This window comes from Panicum virgatum, chromosome 4K (genome assembly GCF_016808335.1).
Source record: "Panicum virgatum strain AP13 chromosome 4K, P.virgatum_v5, whole genome shotgun sequence".
Classification (NCBI taxonomy): Eukaryota; Viridiplantae; Streptophyta; class Magnoliopsida; order Poales; family Poaceae; genus Panicum; species Panicum virgatum.
Window position 1 is genome coordinate 2,195,336 of NC_053139.1, and position 16,394 is coordinate 2,211,729.

At 54.9% G+C, this 16,394-nt stretch overlaps 3 protein-coding genes across 5 annotated transcripts; all 3 read left to right on the forward strand.

Moving 5' to 3' along the window:
• Positions 1 to 4,768: 4,768 nt before the first annotated feature.
• Positions 4,769 to 8,693, forward strand: LOC120702490 (probable lysophospholipase BODYGUARD 3). 3 transcript variants are annotated; one of them, XM_039986308.1, is made up of 4 exons: positions 4,769 to 6,050; positions 6,306 to 6,511; positions 8,017 to 8,383; positions 8,458 to 8,693. In XM_039986308.1, the coding sequence occupies exons 1-3, from the start codon at positions 5,094 to 5,096 to the stop codon at positions 8,342 to 8,344; spliced, it is 1,491 nt and encodes a 496-aa protein (XP_039842242.1). In that variant the 5' UTR covers positions 4,769 to 5,093; the 3' UTR covers positions 8,345 to 8,383; positions 8,458 to 8,693. The 3 variants fall into 3 exon arrangements, with proteins under 3 accessions (XP_039842242.1, XP_039842243.1, XP_039842241.1); XM_039986309.1 differs by having other exon boundaries at positions 8,017 to 8,347; XM_039986307.1 differs by having other exon boundaries at positions 8,017 to 8,693.
• A 2,315-nt stretch (positions 8,694 to 11,008) lies between these two features.
• Positions 11,009 to 12,330, forward strand: LOC120702491 (magnesium protoporphyrin IX methyltransferase, chloroplastic-like). The gene has a single exon (XM_039986310.1). The coding sequence runs from the start codon at positions 11,076 to 11,078 to the stop codon at positions 12,054 to 12,056; it is 981 nt and encodes a 326-aa protein (XP_039842244.1). The 5' UTR covers positions 11,009 to 11,075; the 3' UTR covers positions 12,057 to 12,330.
• A 108-nt stretch (positions 12,331 to 12,438) lies between these two features.
• On the forward strand, positions 12,439 to 13,238 carry LOC120702493. The gene has a single exon (XM_039986311.1). It carries the CDS (start codon positions 12,466 to 12,468, stop codon positions 13,006 to 13,008), a length of 543 nt encoding a protein of 180 aa, XP_039842245.1. The 5' UTR covers positions 12,439 to 12,465; the 3' UTR covers positions 13,009 to 13,238.
• The last annotated feature ends 3,156 nt before the right edge of the window (positions 13,239 to 16,394 follow it).

The window sequence follows — 16,394 nt, forward strand, 5'->3', positions numbered from 1 at the left end:
GCTAACCCTCTGTCCCTGTGCCCTACCGGCATTCCACCATGCCTGCCCAGGCAACAGCTAGCTGCGCTCTGCCGCCCGGGCCGGCTACTTCAACCAAACACTAGCCTCTTGTTACCCCTCATCTCGGCAACCGAATCACAACTCTGCAGGAAAGCATTGGATTTTCAATTTTGGGGGAAAATCATAGATAGGGTCATAGGGAGATGCAGTGTTTATAGCCTTTACAGGAGTGTAGCCGACAATGTGGCAGGTTCTAACCTCGCCGCCGGTGAACAGCAGCATACGGAGTACACTCATACAGGAGATCATGGCACTTGTTCTAACGTGTAGGTAAGGTAACTGCCGCCACCTCTCCCGGTTTCCCCACTTGGGCATAGCCATGGCCAATGGATGTGTGGATATTAGGTGTATTCGGTTCACTTTTTTGTATGCAGAGGAATCTTGTAGGATTTTGATTCTTGTATCCTGCAAACTGAGATCGTCTTCAAGCATGCATGTTGCTCTGCTCTTTGGTTTGGCGGAAAGCCCTGCAGCAGCATGGCGGGCATGCCAATGCATCTAAAAACCTCCTTTTGTTTGGTTCTACACATCATTATACTCGAGCAGCTCTGTTCAGCACTTCAGCCTGTTGGGCTTTTTTTTTTAAAAAAAAAGAAGAGACCTGATGAACATAATAACTTTCTATTGAGTTTTGCATCAGTTTATTGGTTGTATAGTTGGACAGCTAATGATGGCGTGCTTACAATAAACAGAGGCATGGATGATGCTTTGCTGAAAAGATATGATCATGCTGGTGATCGGCGATACCCAGTGACCCAAATTAAATGCCGCCACCAACGAACAAGAACCCGTTACGACATGCTACTGCTGCTGCTATACATGGTTGATAATTGGTTTCCCTTTCGAGATTAATCTGAACGCAAGGTCTACCTGATCTGGCTGCTCTTGATGAATATAATTGCAAGGAGATGTCAGCATCAGTGAGTGAGCTGAGCACCCCAAGTAACAGTGCTGCCAATAAATGGCCCAGATTATCATCAGCACGGGAACAATTCAAAGATGCCATTTTTATTCTTTACTTGCACCGGAAAGTCAGACCATCTTCCATCACAAGATACTACTACTGTAGAGTTAGCAAATAAAAACAATATTTTTCCTTCTTTAAGAAACTACTACTTTTTTTTCTGAACAATTTTAGTTGGTGAAGCTGGGGGGAAAACAGGACAATGAGAAGAAAAGTGCATATAAATAGTGGTGTGCTGCTTTTTCAGTCACCAACAAGTTCACCGGATGCCTCTGCTGCTGCCTCAATTTTGGTTCAAGAAGCCCTGCTGGCCACCGGACATGATAATGTTCTTCCACCGTTCTGTGCTATCTCACACCAGCAACAATCTTGATTATCCTTCTCGTACTATTCCGAATAGTCTAATGAGCACAAACATCATCCCTAACAGTGTCCTAACAGTTTGCAGTTATGCAAAGCGAGGATCTCACAAGACGACACCGGTCAGCAGTCGCAACATTTATCCATGCATGGCGCTACATGATGTTTGAATTCAAGGCGTGGATCGATCAGACTGCTCGTGGCAACGGGAAGCACCGGATCAATGCAGCCGATTAAGTCTGACGAAGAGATGAAGAGTACCTTGCAGCCATGCTCATGCTATTAATCCGCTCATGGGTTTCAGCAGGGAGGAGCAGAGCTTCTTCTCCACACGCCCATGCCGTGTCAACGACGTCGATCTACCCCCATCATCTTCAGAATCTCCGAGACACGGCGTCCTCTTCAGAACTGCTGTAGCTTTCGGATAACAGCGTCTTAGTCTGCTTTCATCGATTGATTGTTGCGTATTATTCCTGATCATCCTGTTCGGCCGACCACGCTCTCTTCTTCCATCCACAGATACGGATCCAGAAAATGGTTCCGGCAATCAGGTCGGTCTCTGTGGACCATCAAAGTTTCTGGCAGCACTCGATCGGTCGGCTGCCCCATGCTAGCTGAAGATGGCATCGGCCCACGGCTCAGTTGCTGTCAAGCATGCTTCCAGATTCTTTCTAGCAATGTTTTTCGAACGAGAAGGTTTCAGCAATGTATCTGTCTGTCAGTAGTTTATCTTCTGCTTTCTGTTTCTGGCTTCTGAGCGGTGGATATGCTCCGTGTGCAGTTGCAGCTCAAATCCTTTCTAGCACAGAGGGAACACTTCCTGCCTGCCTGCAGCTGAGGCCTCAGAATCAGCCCCATCTCCGAAACGCATGTGGCGTACCAACTTTTATCGGCGAACAGGTGGCCGTGGCCGCATCAAGCATAAAGGCAGCAGGCAAAACTCTGGAGTCTAGTAGGCATGGACACGACGGCCGTGTCAGAACGGTGAACAGGGCGAGAGTACAAACTCGAGAGTTCGGTTCTTCAATCAGCAGCAGCAACTCCTCAGGCAGGACGGAGCTCACAACCTTCCCGTCCTGTCACTAGCTAGGAAGCTTCAATGCCGGTCCACATTTTTTTTCTCCCCCCAAATCAACCGACGGCCCGATGTTGAACCAAAAACAAACGACTAGAAATCAAAGAAACCTGCTGCGTGGCCATTTCTTCAGTGATCGCATTCCTATTTCCTTCTCGATCGACAGGAGAAAGACTAGCTGAATTTCCATGGCGCCGTACGTACCATCTGATAGTTCATCCGTCCTACTAGCAGCCGGCCATGGCGTGGTCCTTTGACCGAGCCGGAGATCATACTAGCAAGTCTAACACCAATACCATGAGATAGATCAACCTTACCGACAGCGACTAACCGAGGCCCCCCGTACGTAGCCGTGGCGATTTCTTCTTCCACGGCGGGCCAACCACCGGTTCTCCGTGCTCGATCAACCCCGGCGTCGTGCCCAACCCGATCGACGGAAGGTCCAGGTCCCCGCCGGCGGCTGCGTGCGCCGGATGCCACTCGATCGCCGCCGGGCGCGGCGCCCTTAATTGGAATTATTATGAAGAGAGCCGAGACGATCACAACTAGTCATAACGATGGCAGTTCCCAGATCGGAACGGAGTCGCGACTTCCCAAATCTGGCCACTTGCATTGTGTTCCGTTAGGACGCTGCCACCGGATCCCCAAGTGATGAGTGACCACGCGAGCTGCTGACCTCCTCTCTGCACGATCTTGAACGTTCAGAACTGACGCACATTGCTACGAGGTTCCTCTCGCTCATTCAATTCTCTCTGCTTTCGTTGTTGTCCCGTCCTGTGTGTCGATCGTCATCTTCCCCGTCGTCCCTGGTGGCTGCTTCCTGCTTGTGGTAGGACTTGGGGGAGTGACTAACTCGTCAACCGTCTCCGGCCGGCGGCTCCTCGTCATCCACCGCCTGCAACTCATCAACCCAACAGTGATCGCATGACCTGCACAGACTGCGCTACCATTACCTCGTGCCACCACGATCAAACAGGCCGGGTTGGTCAACCTGCATTGCCTGCGAGGCACGGCGCGCCGGCAAGATAGTGCGAGCAGGCTGCACGCCACGGCGATTCAAGGTTGCCATGGCGACGCGGTGTTGGTTCGCAGGGGAGGCCATGCTACGCCCGGCCGACGCCGGCGACGACGGCATTGGCCGAGACCGCCAGGTCAACCTGCTGGTCGACGGGGAACGGGAAGACCCGGTCCACCTACCATGCGAATGCCCCGACTAGCCTGCAGCTGCATCAGGAGCTCACTCTCCCGCCTCCGGCACGGCGGCTCAACGGCCACCCGCCGCTCGCTCTGACGCGGCCGGAGTAACTTCACTTGGTCGTCGTCTCCGGTTAGGTACGGTGCTGCAGCCAAGATCCTCATCCATCCAACCCTGACAAAAAGAAAAGTTCCCAAAATGTCAACGGTGACCCTCCGGCAGTTCAGTCCACCTGCATTGGTCACATGAACTCCACTCATCAGCAGATGAAAAGGGGGCGCCGCTTGCAAGTGCATCTACACATGAAAAACAAGGAGGAGCGCAGTAAACAGCAGAGTACGTACGGTAAGCAGCGAGCATGCGTTTCCGTGTAGCTGACCTGACCATACCCTTTTGGCATGAATGTGCCCAAACTTCTACTGCTTTTGGTTTCTTCTTCCACTGGACTGGACAGGGGCAGCTACTAGTAGGTAGGGACAGTGAAGTGGAGTGCGAACTACTACTATTCTTCTAACGGCATGTGTTATTCTGATCTGATTTTTACACTAATTGCTACTTACTAGTAGTTGGTGATTCGAGGTGAAGGTTGATCAGCACAAGCCACTGTCTGGCGCAAGGTGTCGTCTGCCAGCAGATGTTACATGACCGCACTTTTTCCGCTCGGCCCACCTGCCGTGCGTGGTTTATTGCAAAAAGTTGGGCATGGCACCCTAACAACAACACCATTTCGATCCTCGAGTGCTAGCATGCAGAAGGTGTTAAAGTGTAGGATGAAAGTTACAGTCTGCGAAAAGTCGAAGGTCCGAATTACAATCAAAGTTCAAAATCTTTCTATTTCTATCAAGATTTTTCCAATTCTACCAAACGAGAGCTTTCAAATTACGAGATGCTGTCGAAACCCACCAAAGTTTAGCACTCCCCACACGCACCGACATGGATGATGCCATCATGTCAAAAAGCATGGTGAACCGTTAACCTGGCCAGGGAAGCCGCCATTAAATGCCGCTGGGCGATGCACATTGCTTTCAGCTGCGGCAGCCGGGTGGCGCGCGGTGCCAATTATCTGAGCTCCAACCTCAACACAAACCCTCCTCTCCTATTTAACCCAACCCAACCCAACCCAAAAGGGAGGAAGAAAAATTGGCGCAAGAAACCAAACCGAACCACCGGCCCGCCTCCAACCGCGCTTAAATGCGCGCCCTTTCTTCTTCCCCGGAGTTAAACCCTCGCGGACGCCTCCGTCAGTCGCTCGCTCTTACAAAAGGGAAGCTCCTCCGATCCCCCTGCGCCTCCTCAGCTACTAGCTTGCTAGCTGTACGCAGGCGGCTAGCCAGCTAGCTAGCTGCCTTTCCTCAGCCTGAGCGCGCGCCGTCGTCTGCTGTGTGCTTTGCCGCCGGCCACCCACGCCTGCCGCCGAGGTCAATCGGGAGCGGGGGGCAATGCACATTGCCACCTGCGTGTGGCAGGAGAAGGCGGCGGCGGCGGCGGGCATGGGGGAAGGAGGAGGAGGAGGCGGCGGTGTTGGCGGTGGTTGGAAGAAGAAGAAAGGGGAGTGGGCGTCGGTGGCGGCGGCGGCGGGGGGCGCGCTCAACTGCGCGGTGAGCTTCGTGGTGTTCTCGGCGCTGGACGTGCTGGACGTGGTGCTGTGCCTGGTGTACAAGCTAGTGGACTACGCCGTGGAGGCGGAGTGGAAGGCGTGCTACTGCACGGCGGCGGCGGCGCGCGGGGACGGCGGCCCGCGGGTCGTCGCGCCGTCGGGGCCCAAGGTGGTGCGGCTGTCGGCGTCGTCGGCCAAGCTGCAGCTGGAGGACGTGTCCGACACGCTGTACGTGCGCCCCTCGCTGCTGGCCGACGCCACCAAGAAGGGCGCCGGCCCCGCGCCGCCCGCGCTCACCGTCAGCCCCGCCGTCGCCGAGGCGATCCGCGGCAGGATCCACCGCCCTTCACGGCCGCCCCCGCCGGCGCCGTGCTGGTCCGACTGCGACTGCAAGGTCTGCCACGCCTGGAGCGCCGCGCCGCGCTCCGCCTCGCACCTCTACGTCCACGTCCAGGCGCCGCCGGCGCCGGCCGAAGCGGCGGAGGACGTGGTGTTCATCCACGGGTTCATCTCGTCGTCGGTGTTCTGGACGGAGACGGTGTTCCCGGCGTTCAGCGCGGCGGCGCGCGGGCGGTACCGGATGTTCGCGGTGGACCTGCTGGGGTTCGGGCGCAGCCCCAAGCCGGCGGAGTCGCTCTACACGCTGCGGGAGCACGTGGAGATGATCGAGCGCTCCGTGCTCCAGCGCTTCCGCCTCGGCTCCTTCCACGTCGTCGCCCACTCCCTCGGCTCCGTCCTCGCCCTCGCCCTCGCCGTCAAGTACCCCGCCGCCGTCAAGTCGCTCACCCTCCTCGCGCCGGTACGTGCCTTGCCTGCCCCGTACTTGGCTGCTGCTGCTGCTGCTGCCACTTGACCTGCATGTGCCCGTGAGTCAACAACACGCACGCACGCACCAACTGCATCCGCGGCGGCCGCATTAAGCTCCGACCGAGCGACCGCCGTCGTGGATGACAATGGGCACGATGATGAACTGCAACTGTAACCACCATGGGTGGTTGTCTGAATGACTGAACCTGACGATGATGGGGGAGTTTCTGCTCATTCGTGGGTGCAGCCTTACTTCCCGGTGCCGGAGTCGGAGGCCGGCGCGGCGACGCAGTACGTGATGCGGCGGGTGGCGCCGCGGCGGGTGTGGCCGCCGATCGCCTTCGGGGCGTCCATGGCGTGCTGGTACGAGCACGTCAGCCGCACCATCTGCCTCACCATCTGCCGGCACCACCGCGTCTGGGACCGACTCTTCAGGATCCTCACCAGGAACAGGTACGGTGCTCCCTCCCCCTCCTCCTCTTCACACTTCACACTAACTAACCGCTGCTGTACCTGTGCTCGCTTGCTTGGCTGCTCTTGTCTGCTGCGCCACGCCGCGCCGCGTAGGGCTGCTCTTGTCTGCTGCGCCACGCCGCGCCGCGTAGGACATGAACGCAACACAAACTGCTAGCTAAATCCCCTGTTCACAGACGAGTTCTTAATTAGTAGAGTAAAGAAAAAGAAACAGTTTTTAATCCAAAAGAAACACGTTGGCCACATTGATGAATCTGAGCTAACAAGGTAGCGTGGCCGCACCTGCCCCCCGTTGCGCATTCTGCACTAGTACCAGTCCTGGCGGCACCTGTTCTTGCTGTTGTACCCGGACCCGGGCTCTGCACGCATGACGAGAGGAGTAGTTCGGTCATCCCCGATCGATCGCTGTCGCCTCGCCTGCATTAAAACGGTGGCGCCCCGCCGGAAAATGCCGTTCTCCGGCGGCGGCTCCCCCGCGACCTCGCTGTCCACATCCACCGTCCTCTTCCTAGAAACACGGGGCCTAGGAATTGTGCTAGTTTAAGCCCACTAACCCGCGCGCGGCCTGAGCGGGCAGAGACCGGCGGCAGACAGCCCAGCGCGGCGGCGACGGCGACGGCGAGGCCGACCCCTGCCTGCCTTGCCTAAATCGGCGGCGCCACACGGCACGGCCCCCACGCCTTAACCCCTCCCCCCCATCACGCACGCCCCGCAATCATTCGGCGACGCCGCGACGGCGACCAGGCCGCTCCACACATGGCAAGCTCAGGAAACCCCCGGGGGCGAAGCGGTGGGCGGGTGCACGCGCCCGGGCGTGTGATCCGCGCGGGGGATGACAGGGCTTCCCGGCCGGCGCTGGGGTCGGGCTGCCGCGCCGTTTGGGGAGTAGATCCGGCGTGGCCGCGGAGTGGCGCCAGTGCGCGCCGTGTCGTCGTCGTCCCGATGATGGGCACGCGTTTGGTGGGTGCACCAGTTCGGTGAGGGTACCGTGCACTTGTCTCCGTTTGGCCAAAGCACGGTCAGGGATGGGGGAAGAAAGAAACGGGAGGTGGGTAACGCTGCTGGTACAGGCAGGGGGGCCCCGGGAACAAACCTACGTACGGGTCTGTCAGTGACTGCTTGTCCGGACGGCCAATGAACACTGCTCTGCTCTGTTCTGTTCGCAGAGCAGGTTCAGTGTGTAGACGCCAGGCAGGGATGACTAGCCCTGCGAGCAGAAGGTTCCCTGCAGGGTAGGGCGGCAGTCCGGCAGTGCAAGTGTGCGGGGTCCGTGTCCATCCATGTTGCATACATGTTGCATGTGCATCCACTGTGAGATCCTGGCAGTTAAGTACAAGCACACCCATGGCCCACTCCAGGCTGCGTCCAACGCCATGGCAGTGGCAAGTTCAGTTAAGAGTCATGGGCGGCCGCCGCCGTGGCCCGCACACTCGCAGTGCGATCGCTAGCTAACTAACACGGCTGGGCTGCTCACTGCGGTGCAGGGTCCGGACGTTCCTGATCGAGGCGTTCATGTGCCACACCCACAACGCGGCGTGGCACACGCTGCACAACATCATCTGCGGCAGCGCCGCCCGGATGGACGCCTACCTGGACGTGGTGGCGTCGCAGCTCTCGTGCAAGGTGGCCGTCTTCCACGGCCGCGACGACGAGCTGCTCCCCGTCGAGTGCGCGCTGGCCGTCGGCGCCCGCGTGCCGCGCGCCCGCGTCACCGTCTACGACCGCAAGGACCACATCACCATCATCGTCGGCCAGGAGGAGCGCTTCGCCGCCGAGCTCGAGGCCATCTGGAGGAGCGCCGCCGCCGACTAGCTGGTACACCTACTGATCGCCCGACAACAGCTCGCAGAGGTGGATGGAGACGACCCCTCCAAAATTTCATGGCCTGTAAAGAAGATGCAATAACCTCGATGCTTTCCCTGCAGATTGCAATGCAGCAAGGGAAAAAAAAAGAAAGAAAAAGAGTAAGCCCATGTACTATATCAGGATGAGCGAGCAAGCAATTGTACTGTAGTATCGATCCTGCCATCAACCATTTGCAAGAGTTTTTTTTTATTTCTTCGAAATACAAAGTAGTTGTATTCTCCTGTCTTTTTTTCTTCTCTTCCTCTTCGCCTTCTCTGGAGTATAAAGAAACTAAGAAAGTTTCCTGCTGGATTAATACGGAGCCTGCCTGCCTGTACTGGTTGTATGATTGGACCAACGAGTTGGTTGGTGAGGCGTTCTCCAAAGGTGCCCTCTATTTGCTCCCCCCACCCCACGTACCGCGCCAGTGCCCCCCCCCCCCCCCCAAAGCTCCGTCCCCCTACGTCCAGTGAGCGTCGCCGTCTCCGCATATGTGGGGGGAGCAGCTCGTCCCCCTATATCTCTAATTACACCGTTTTTTCGCGATATTAATCCCGTTTGAACCCCGTAACACGATGATAATACGTATTATGACAGTACAAATACTGTATGATTTTTTTAAAATTCAAAAACATTAAATAAATAGTTAGTTAATGAGTGATAGTATATAGGGAGAATAGATATGGGGGGAATGGTTGGAGAGAAAAAATTATAGGGGGAGGAATCTTTTAGAGGGAGGTAGTAAAATATAGTAAATAGTACGTTTGGGGGAGTTGGACGGGGGAATGGTTGGAGAAAACCTCATCAGCAGCTAGCTTGTCTTGTCACCAACTCAATCACCATCAATTTGTAACAGCAATATGTAATGGAATTGATTAAGCTGCAGAAGTTGGTTTCCAGAACCGGAACGGGCTCGTCGCGATTTCTTCGATTGATTCCCCATTCGCATCGCGTATATCGGCCCCTTAATGGGGGCGAAAGGGACTGCTTCCGTTCCGTCTCTCTGCCTGTGCCATCAGAATATCAGATGTCTGCATGGCTAGTGATTTTGCAGCAGTCAGTCCTTGTTTTGACTTCAGATTACTCCTTCTACTGAAACTCTGAAAGGATTAGAGATCGCGGTTTTGCCCTCTCAAACTCTGAAGAAACTGAGAGGGTAGCCCATGTTCAGAAAATTCAGTGTCCTGTGCTCTTGTTCAGAAAATTCAGCACGAAAACTGGGAGGATGGTTGCCTTGTTGGAGGGAAGATCTCAGCGTTATAAATTAGAAAAAAGTCATATTTACCTCCCTGAACTATAGATTGAGTTTACGTTTCCACCTTAAATTTGAAAACCGGATATTTTGCCTCCTCGAACTCGCGAAATCGGACATATGACCTCCCTAGGTGATTTTTTCTTAGTGGTTTTCGTTTTTTTTCTTTTATGTTTTATTTTGGATAATTTTTTGAAAAATTATAGTAAATCACAAAATAATCATAAAATGGAAAATAAAATTTTGTTGGACTCCACATGAGTAGGTCTATGCAGTAAACATATGATATGATATAATTTAGTAAAAATTGTATTTTTAATTTTAGATATATATATTTCTATAATTAAGTCATATTTACATTTTTCTTGGTCCAATTATGGCGAAATTTTTATGATGGTCTAGGTCTAGTAATTAAACGATCAGCTGTAGTAAAAATTTCATGCTCGTTGGATCATGTATGTCTGAGTTATAGATTCGGGAGTTTAATTCCAAGATATACCAGACTCTTCAGTTTGTCATCAAGAATAAATGATCCAATGGCTATGAAACTTTTACTTCAAATTAAGAATATTATTATTAGTTCACCATAAAAATTTCACCATAATTGGACCAAGGAAGATGTAGATATGAATTAATTACAGAAAATTATATATTTAAAATTGGAAATATAAGTTTTACTTAATGATATCATGCAATATGTTCAATGCATAGATCTACACTTGGGGAGTCCAACAAAATTTAGTTTTCTATTTTGTGATTTGTTTGTGATTTACTATGATTTTTTAAAGATTCATCCAAAATAAACATAAAAAAGAGGAAAACCACTAAGAAAAATCACCCAAAGCGGTTATATATCCGGTTTTGCGAGTTTGAGGAGGCAAAATACTTGATTTTCGAGTTCAAGGTGAAAACGTAAATTCAGCCCATAGTTTATGGAGGTAAATAAGACTTTTTTCTATAAATTAAGCCCAATCATGAGGCATTCAAGGTGAAAACGTAAATTCAGCCTATAGTTTATGGAGGTAAATAAGATTTTTTTTCCATAAATTAAGCTCAATCATGGGGCACGTCTGAAAGGTTCATTTGGGTCCTTTTCAAGCCCAAGGCAATTGTATCAAAGTCCACAGAAAACCTTACGGGCTGTGCTGGGCTGGGCTACTACCATCGTGACGCATCTTTTAGCCCGGTGTGTACCCGAAACCAAACACAATCAGGTCCACTTTGAAAAAAAGAGAAAACACAGTAATAAGCGTAATTACCTCTTACATCCCTACGCTAATATCCAATACCAAGGGCCTCCTCAACCACAAGCTCCCGCAGAAAATATCCGGACATACGAGGGGCGATCCGCAAATACCCTATCCCCAAAATCCCAACCCCATCCATCACCGGCAACCACTCGTAGCCGTCGAATTCCCTCGCCCGCCCTGCACACTCGCTCCGGCCATGGCGCGCGCCGGCGTCTCCACCGCGCCGCTCTCCCGCCTGCGCTCGCTGCCGCCTCCGCGCCCCGCGCTCCTACACCACTACCAGCAGCCCCACGTCGTCCTCCGCCCCCAGCGCCGGGCTCCCAGCAGCGCCGCCGCGGCGCTGCCCACGGCCGCGGACCTCACGCCGCTCTCCCTGCCCGCTGCCGCCGCCGCCGCCGCGGCGCTGGCGGCGGCGGTGTCGCTCTCTGACCCCGAGCGCAGGCGGCGCGCGCAGGCCGAGGCCGCGGGCGGCGGCGACAAGGAGGCCGTCCGCGCCTACTTCAACTCGACGGGGTTCGAGCGGTGGCGCAAGATCTACGGGTCGGCGACGGAGGGCGTGAACCGCGTGCAGCTGGACATCCGGGAGGGCCACGCGCAGACGGTGGCCAAGGCGCTGGCGATGCTCCGCGACTCGCCGCTGGAGCTGGCGGGCGCGACGGTGTGCGACGCCGGGTGCGGGACGGGGTCGCTGTCCATCCCGCTGGCGGCGGAGGGCGCCGACGTGCTGGCCTCCGACATCTCCGCGGCCATGGTGTCGGAGGCGCAGCGGCAGGCGCAGGCGGCGCTGGCGGCGCGGCCGGCGGGGTCCCCGTTCCGGATGCCGCGGTTCGAGGTGCGCGACCTGGAGAGCCTCGAGGGCCGCTACGACGTGGTGGTGTGCCTGGACGTGCTCATCCACTACCCGCGGGAGGAGGCGCGCGCCATGATCCGGCACCTCGCCTCGCTCGCCGGGGAGCGGCTGCTCATCAGCTTCGCGCCCAGGACGCTCTACTTCGACCTGCTCAAGCGCGTCGGCGAGCTGTTCCCGGGCCCGTCCAAGGCCACGCGCGCCTACCTGCACGCCGAGCGCGACATCGAGGACGCGCTCCGCGACGCCGGCTGGCGCGTCGCCAACCGCGGCTTCATCTCCACGCAGTTCTACTTCGCCAAGCTCTTCGACGCCGTGCCCGCCCGCTAGTACTCGTAGCCGCAGGCGTGCCTGACGCAAAACTGTTGATAGAAAATCGAGACGCCGCGGCATCGGTGGCAGCTTCTACTTGCAAATTTTGCTCTCGAGCTTGTAGATTATTATTGCAGGTTGAACAAGAGTTGCGCTCTGAAAGAAACATTCGTGATGCTCGTCTGCCATCCACCATCGCTGTTCACAATTGCAAAATCTGAACATCCAAAAGATGTACAAATGTTTCTGTGATCGCCATTGAAATTGAAATGAATTTTGGTATGCTTGGTAATTCTTCTTAGGCGAAAAATAAAAAAAAACTTTGGGGCATGTTCCCCAGCTGCCCCTTATAATCTTCTCTTGGGCTGGGCCTTGTGCCATACTTCGAGCCTTTGGGCCATCCACATTCGTCCACACGATCCATCCAATGTTCCCCGCCGCACGTTGCTTCGTCCCCCTCCACCCCCAGCCGCACGCCACAATCCCCTGCCGCCGCGCGCCGGCGCGCCCCACGGTGTCAGCCAAGCCGCGGCGCTGGACCAGAGGCCCCCGCCGCGACCGCTCATGGGACGATGACGGCGGCGGCGGCGGCGGCGGCTCCGATGCCGACGTCGACGACGGCTTCTTCGGGCAAGAGCAGGACGACGACGGCGACGAGGAGCCGGAGCGGGAGGAGGCAGCGTCCGGACGGCCCGCCTCGCCGGCGCCGGCGCCCGCGGGGGGCCAGCTGCGGGGGTCCGACGTGCTGCGCGCTATGCAGAGGGCCGCGGCGGCGAAGCAGGCGGCCAGGAGGAAGAGTGACAAGAAGCCGGTGGCGCAGCGGCGGGGCAGCAAGGGGAAGACGGAGGGAGGCGACGTGGAGGTCCGGGAGGTGAGGCCGGCGGTGATAAGGCCCGAGTGGGCGGCGAGGATCCGGGAGCTGGAGCTCAGGGTCCAGCAGCTCGCCGACAAGTACCATCACCACCAGTAGTAGGCTTGTGACTGCTCTGCTCTATCATGTCTTATGCCACGCACACTGCTAATCTCGATTAAGGATGCAACAGGGTTAACAAGCCAAAGTCATAATCTGACAGTTCGTAGTGAATGCGATTGCGCACTGCGGCATTTCATTCCCTGCCAATCTGTGCATGTGTTCGCGGTAAGATTTTCCATGTGTTTCAGGCACAAATTGTGCTACTAAGAAGCCTGAACTTTAGAAAATTGCCTATTTGACACTAGAAAAAAAAAGAGATTTGCTCATTTGACACCGAAAACTTAGATGTTACCTATATGTTCACAACTTTAGTTTTGTTTGCCAAAATGACACTCCCGTCATCTTCTGTTAGCAATATCCGTTAGATATGGCGGGGCCCACTCGTCAGCCACACCTGCTCCCGCCCGTGCTGCTCGCGCTCTTTGCTCTCCCTTCCTCTGTTCCTTCCATTCTTCCAACAGCACTAAGGGGCGGTTATAGGTGGTGGGCGGCGGCGGCCGCGCCGGCGGCGGGGCTAGCTCCGGGGAGGCCGCCGCGGCCTATGCGCACGCCAGTGTGGCGGAAGCGGGTCCAGGACCGCCCGTCCCCGCACACCGCCGCGACAGGGGCTGACAGGAACAGCGGCGCGGGCCACAAGCCGCCCGCAAGCCTCGGGTGAGCTTCGAAGCCCCACCGCCGCCGCGCATCTTGCCCTAGCAGCTCCCTCTCCCCCGTGTTGCCGGTGTGCAGGGAAGCCGCCGCAGCCACCATTGGAGTATCACCTCCCCGCCCCGAGAAATTCGTCCAAGCCACGAACCCTCGAGCCGATTACTTGCACCTGGGACACCGCCGCGACCCCGCGAATCCACCTTGCCTCTCGCCCAGATTCGCTGCAGTGCGAAGCAAGCCACCACCGTCGGCCTCGAGCCATCCCGCCACCGTCGCTAGGTGAGACCCCATGGCCGGCCATCTTCTTCTCCGATTGGTGAGTGGCTGAGCTCGCCGCGCTCTCGCGGAGCTCATGCGTGTGCTACCTCTTCGCAGGCATCACCGGCCTCGCCGGGAACGCCGCACCGCCGCCACCTTCTCCGGCTCGCCGCAGACCCGCTTCCGCCACACCGGCGCTCGCACAGGCCGCGCGTGGCCTCCCCTGACCTAACCCCGCGAAGGAGCTTGCTATGGCGAAGCCGCGGCTGCTGTCGGGGTTCCGGTTCTGGCCGACAGACGAGGTGCTGGTGGTGCACTACCTCCGGCGGCGCACGCTGGCATCCCCGCTCCCGGCGCATGACCTGTCGGACCTGCTGCCCCCAGGTGAGTGTGTCCCGCCCCGCTAGCCGCCGCTAAGCTCGCCGGATCTCGGAGCCTTAGCTAATTTGGTTGGGTGGCAAGGTGGAGCGAGAAGGAGCGTTACTTCTTCACGTGCAAGGAGACCAAGTACGTGAAGGGCGGTGCGCGAACGGGGACGGGTACTGGAAGGCCACGGGGCACGGGCAAGGAGAAGCCCGTGGCGGTGGCGGTCCCGGCAAGGGGCGGCGGCCAGGCACAGGCCCAGAGGGGGCACGCAGGCGTTCATCGACTTCGCACGCGCGGACGCGGTCGCGGCGGGGCAGCGCGAGCAGCAGCAGGGGCAGCAACGGCACGTGTCGTCGCCGGTGGTGTCGTCGAGCCACCCGACGGACACGTTGCACGAGCAGCACGGGCGGGAGCAGGTGTGGCCGACGAGTGGGCCCCACCATATCTAACGGAGATTGCTAATAGAAGGTGACGGGAGTGTCATTTTGGCAAACAAAACTGAAGTTATGAACATATAGGTAATATTTGAGTTTTCGGTGTCAAATGAGCAGACGCCATTTTTTTCTAGTGTCAAATAGACAATTTTCTCCAGCAGATTCAAGTGCTAGTGCTAGTTGTTGCAGCAGTAGTGATTCAGTGAGAACTAGAGCCATCTTAGGCCCTGTTTGGTTAGCGTTGCGCTACTCGCGCTAAAAAAGAATCTTGCATGCATGGAGTACTAAACGAAGTTTATTTGCAAATTTTTTTTACGGATGGACATAACTTTTCGCGGTGAATTTAATGACAGTAATTAATCGATAATTGGCTACAATAATGCTACAGTAACTAACCTCAAATCGTGCTGTCAAAGACCTCATTAGATTCGTCTCGCGAAGTAGCACAAGATTGTAGAGTTAGTTTTGAAAACTAACTTTATTTAATACCCATTATTATTGGTCAAAGTTTGTGCTACTCCATACCACAGGCAAACCAAACGGGCCCTTACATTTTCCCTACCCTCCCTGACGGCAGATTCTTGCGTGCATCTAGCAACGTTTCTCGTTGGATCATTCCAGATTCCTTACAACAAGGCTAACATGACAACATCTTCTTGGTCAGTAAAGTGGCAGGGACAATTGCAGAGTTGTCACCACTTGACAACAAGGCTAGATCTTGGAGTCTGGAAGGTGGCTAGAGGTCATCAAGCTTAAGCTTAAACAATCAACTTGCCAGCCACCAGCCGTGTAAACTAATAATCAGTCTGCTTGGAGACGGCGACTCAAGCATCACTCCCAACAAATCTCTTGATCTTTTTTTAGAGCCCTGCAGATCACCGATCTCAAAGCACCGATCTCAAAGCACCGCCGTGCCAACACCGACACTGAAACGTCAACCAACATCACCACCGAGAAAAAGAAAAGAAAAAGAAAAAACTACTGGTATGTCCCTATGTCACGTTTGAAAATTGCAGAAATTTTACCTAGAAACGCAATAAAAAAGGTAACTACAATTGGTCATAAGGTACGTCTAAACTCTAAAACAGTTGGATAATCCTCGAGGCTCAACACCTAGCAGCAAGGTCCGACTTTAACGTTGCCGATGAGGAAACCTCGTCGATAAGAAACTTAAGTGTCCAAGTGTATAGTTTCCAAGAAACCAGCGTGCAATTTTGTCCAAGTCCTTTGTCCCGTGTCTCGCATCAGCTCGATAATTTGGCCAAATTTCACATGAAAATTCTGCTAATCTTTGGCCATGTTTGGTTTAGGCGTGAAAAAGTTTTGATGAGAGAGAAATGATGCTTTGACTAGGGGTATTAAATAAAGTCTAATTACAAAATTACCTCCACAACTATGGTACTGTAGCAAGTACTCTAACTCATGAGGCATGTGACCGTACGATTGGTGAATAATTGAGCGCGGTCACTGTAGCATCACTGTAGCTAATCAAGACGGAACTTGAGTCATTAGATTCGTCTCGAAAAATTACACTCATCCCTAAAAAGGTTTTACAAATAAACTTCATTTAATTCCATGCGGACGTTTGTCTTTTTGTGCAAACTTGATTTAATTGGTATCCAAACATGCCCTTTGCTAGTTTGCTTGTGGCGAGGTTAAAGGGCCCTCTCCCAACGT

Bases quoted from the DNA above. Each gene is read 5' to 3' on its own strand.
- LOC120702490 (XM_039986307.1), top strand. From the start codon at position 5,094: ATGCACATTGCCACCTGCGTGTGGCAGGAGAAGGCGGCGGCGGCGGCG. The intron at 6,051-6,305 runs GTACGTGCCTTG...TCGTGGGTGCAG, and splicing joins CGCTCACCCTCCTCGCGCCG to CCTTACTTCCCGGTGCCGGA. The intron at 6,512-8,016 runs GTACGGTGCTCC...ACTGCGGTGCAG, and splicing joins AGGATCCTCACCAGGAACAG to GGTCCGGACGTTCCTGATCG.
- LOC120702491 (XM_039986310.1), top strand. From the start codon at position 11,076: ATGGCGCGCGCCGGCGTCTCCACCGCGCCGCTCTCCCGCCTGCGCTCG.
- LOC120702493 (XM_039986311.1), top strand. From the start codon at position 12,466: ATGTTCCCCGCCGCACGTTGCTTCGTCCCCCTCCACCCCCAGCCGCAC.